Source organism: Myotis davidii, unplaced genomic scaffold (assembly GCF_000327345.1).
Source record: "Myotis davidii unplaced genomic scaffold, ASM32734v1 scaffold1914, whole genome shotgun sequence".
NCBI classification, from domain to species: Eukaryota; Metazoa; Chordata; class Mammalia; order Chiroptera; family Vespertilionidae; genus Myotis; species Myotis davidii.
The window spans coordinates 137736-141793 of NW_006285311.1; the positions used below are offsets into that span (position 1 = coordinate 137736).

General features: G+C 51.6%; 1 protein-coding gene across 1 annotated transcript in view; it reads left to right on the forward strand.

Moving 5' to 3' along the window:
• Positions 1-4058, forward strand: part of MORF4L1 (mortality factor 4 like 1) — a gene marked incomplete at its 5' end in the record, with an annotated part of 16757 nt that overhangs the window by 8455 nt on the left and 4244 nt on the right. The window contains 4 exons of the mRNA XM_006756059.1: positions 604-684; positions 1071-1096; positions 1868-1956; positions 3519-3620. Of these exons, the coding sequence (XP_006756122.1) occupies positions 604-684; positions 1071-1096; positions 1868-1956; positions 3519-3620 (298 nt within the window). The remainder of the gene's footprint in view (positions 1-603; positions 685-1070; positions 1097-1867; positions 1957-3518; positions 3621-4058) is intronic.

Here is a 4058-nt window from a genome sequence, read left to right on the forward strand (position 1 = left end):
AAGGGTGTGCCCCTGGTGTTCAGTGCGCTACCACAGTGGGAGCACCATCTGGCTGACCGGGATGAGCGGCTGTTCCCGCTGGGAACACTGGGCCAACGGGCCTCACCAGTGCACAAATTCTGTGCACCAGGCCTCTAGTCTATTATAATCACCTTCTACTACATTTACTTTAATTCTGGTAGATACAGAGAGCAAGTTCTTAGGCCTTTTAGTCTTCTTGAGTGGTTTCATTTCTGTAAATATGTCATCTGTCCACTTGTGAGAACCTATCAGAATGTGTACATACAGACCTGGGGCTGCCACCCAATCTAATAAAGCGGGAATATGCAAATTGACCATCACTCCGTGACAAAAGTGGCTGCGCCCACAGCCAATGAAGAGGGAATATGCAAATTAATGCGACAAAGATGGAGGTGAAGGCGGGAGGCGGGGCCGGAGGGAAACCGGTGCCGGCAGCCAGGGGAAGGAAGGCCTGTTCTTGCACGAATCTTTGTGCACCGGCTTCTGGTTTGAATATAAATTTCCAAATGGAATCGAGCTGTCACAGTTTACCTTCCACCTAAGGACTCACGTTACGACGACTGTATTGCACTGTTTTTGCAGGGAGCAGTATGCGGAGGGGAAGATGAGAGGGGCGGCCCCGGGAAAGAAGACGGCGGGCCTGCAGCAGAAGAGCGTGGAAGTGTAAGCAAGGCTCCCTGTGTCCTGTGCGCACGGCTCTGTCCGTGAGCGTCCTGTCGGCGCCGTCACCCGGCACCAGGGCTTGTGGGTCGTAGAAGCTGGGATATGGTGACTCTTTTAAATTCTTACCTGAGGATATTCTTTTCCATGGACTTTTAGAGAGAGCAGAGGGCGTGGGGGGGGGGGGGGGGGAGCGAGAAACATGGATGTGGAGGGAGAGGTGGATTGAACCCGCCTCCAGTAAGAGTCCTGTGTCTGAGCACGAACTATTTCTGCCTGATCTTACCATCCGAGGCCGTATTTCCCTAGGAACTTACCCTGACAAAAAGGAGTTGGAACAGGCAGTCTTACTGGCAATAATTACTTATCTTTCTCCCTTTTCTTTTCAGGAAAACAAAAAAGAACAAACAGAAAAGTAAGTATGTTTTGTTAACGTTATTTTACTTTTACAATACTGAATTTTAAATTAATCTAAACTTAAGTTAGGAAGTTTTTTTAACAATTATTTTTATTCCCTTACTATTTTAGTTTTTTATTGATTTCAGAAAAGGAAAGGGAGGGAGGGAGGGAGAGAAACATCAGTCCCTGTTCAGAGGTCGGTGCTCAGCCACCGAGCCACACCGACCGGCGAGAGCTTTTCCTAGAGCGAGCTCCTGCCTGCTGATGCCTCAGGTGTGGATGTCGGCACCGCGGGGACACCAGCACCAGGGCACCTGGCGCTCATTTTACCGTGGGGAAGCCTGAGAGCAGCTGTTGCCATCATCTTCCTTCTCAGTGACTGACCCTGAAGGTGCCTTGTAGAGGCAACATTATAGATGTTCACAGAGGTCGCATTTGTGGTAGGGATGTGATTTTTTTTTTAATATATTTGATTTTTTTACAGAGAGGAAGGGAGAGGGGCAGAGAGTTAGAAACATCGATCAGCTGCCTCCTGCACACCCCCTACTGGGGATGTGCCCGCAACCCAGGTACATGCCCCTGACCGAAATCGAACCCGGGACCCTTCAGTCCGCAGGCTGACGCTCTATCCACTGAGCCAAACCGGTTTCGGCGGGAATGTGATTCTTTAACAGATTCGGGTAACACTGTGTCATGGGAAAATGCAAAGAAGGGTGTGTTCTGAGAGACTTTCTTACGAATGTGCCATTTAATCACGTACCCATCTCTCACCCCCGTGTGTTGCTAGCACCTGGGAATGGAGACGGCGGCAGCACCAGCGAGACCCCTCAGCCTCCTCGCAAGAAGAGAGCGCGAGTGGACCCGACCGTGGAAAACGTGAGTTCCCCTCCCCACCAGCAGCCGCAGGTCAGCGTGCTGCTCTCCGCTCCTGTGCCAGCACAGTCAGGTGGCCAGGACCCCGTCTAGGGCTGCTAACGGTTCACCCTCCTCTTGTTGGGAGACAGGGTGTGTGTGTGGTTTTTACTTGTGATTCTGGGTGTGTCTTTGTTAGATCCCCTCCCCCAGCTTATCCGACGTTGGCGAGTTTGTGTTTCTGCACAAGATCGAAGTTTCTGTGGTGTCGACTGTGCATCAGGTCTCCAATAACGTCACCTTGTGCAACCTGTGGAGATGCTGGAGGAACTGAGCTCTTTTTATATATGTTTGATGTCAGAGAGGAAGGAGAGGGAGAGAAAGAGAAACATCCATGATGAGAGAGAATCATTGATTGGCTGCCTCTTGCACACCCCCTGCTGGGGACCAAGCCCTAAACCTGGGCATGTGCCCTAGACCAGAATTGAACCCAAATCTGGGAACCTCCAGTCTGCAGGCCGACGCTCTGTCTGCTGAGCCACACCGGCTAAGGCTGGCTCTGAGTTGTTAAGTGATAAAATGTCTTATTTCCAATTTATTATATTTACTAGAGGCCCAGTGCACGGCATTCGTGCACTGGTGGTGGTCAGGGGGGAGTGTCCCTTAGCCTGGCCTGCGCCCTCTTGCAGTCCGGGACCCCTGGGGGACGTCCACCTACCCTGAGCCCGGCTTCTGGCTGAGCAGCGCTCCCCCGTGCGAGTGCACTGACCACCAGGGGCAGCTCCTGTGTCGCTCATCTGCCCCCTGGTGGTCAGTGTGCGTCATAGTGACCGGTCCTTCCACTGTTTGGTGGATTTGCATATTAGTCTTTTATTATACAGGATAACTTCCCAAGTTTGAATTATAACCCTGAAAGCAAGGTTAGTATTTTTTAATGTTTTTCAGAGAAGAAGGCGGGGGAGAAAGAGAGAGAAACAGAATCATGAATGATGAGAGAGTATCATCACTTGGCTGCCTCCTGCATGCCCCCCAGAGGGGATCGAGCCCACAGCTGGGCATGTGTCCTGACCGGGGACCGCACCACGACCTGGTTCAAGGGTCAGTTCCACTGTGGAGTCACGTCGGACGGGCAGCGGGGATGTGACTGTAACTGACACAGTTTGCGTGTCTAACATGGGTTACGTGGCAGTGATGTGCTCACACGGTGTGCTTGGAAATCAGGCACCTTGAGGCATTGAGGACGTCATTGTCCGTCAGGACACTTAACTTGATGCTGTAACTTCTCGTTAGTTGTGTTTGGGACGGTCATTGAATATCAACAAATGAGCCCTGGGAGGGCGATGGTACAGCAGAGGAGGGAACTGGCTAAGGAGCTGTTGCCTTCACGTGAGCTGGCACCGAGTCAACTGCTTTTCTCTCAGGAGAAGATTCCTGGCTCCCAGCAGCTGCTTATGGTCTGTTCATTCTGACTCTGAAAGGACAGTGAGGCGGCCTCTGAGTCCTGGAAGATTTGCACCCAGTGCCTCCCCGGAGGGAGGAGAAACGCCTGAGAGGACATTTCAAAGTTCCTTTCCTTTTCCTTCCAGGAGGAAACATTCATGAACAGAGTTGAAGTCAAAGTAAAGATTCCGGAAGAGCTGAAACCATGGCTGGTTGACGACTGGGACTTAATTACCCGCCAGAAGCAGGTAACGGGAAGCTCCTCTGGTTGTAATGGGCGTGTGTTGTTTCTAGTTTGGAAAACAAACCCGCTGTTAAAGGAGAAGTGTATGGACCAGAACATGGAAGGTGTCACTGGTGAATGCTGTCATTCAGAGAGTGTGTGAAGAATAGAACAAGTACATAAAAGTGCGTTTATGATGATACAGAAAGGTGGGGAGGATTCATTTGGGAAGCTGCTAGCGCAGGAATTGTTCTGAAAACTGGTAAAGACAAAGAGGCCTGTTTCCTGTCCTCACATGAGCCCCCTGAGGAGACGCCATAGGAAGTGCACAGCGCCGCCTGCAGGTGTGCGTGGCCACAACCAGACCAGTCCCCTTGCTGGGTCTGGGGACTAGTGGACAGGAAGTGGGGGCCCACAGCTGCTCCAGATGAGAGGCTCGGACAGTGAGCCGTGTCCTGTGACA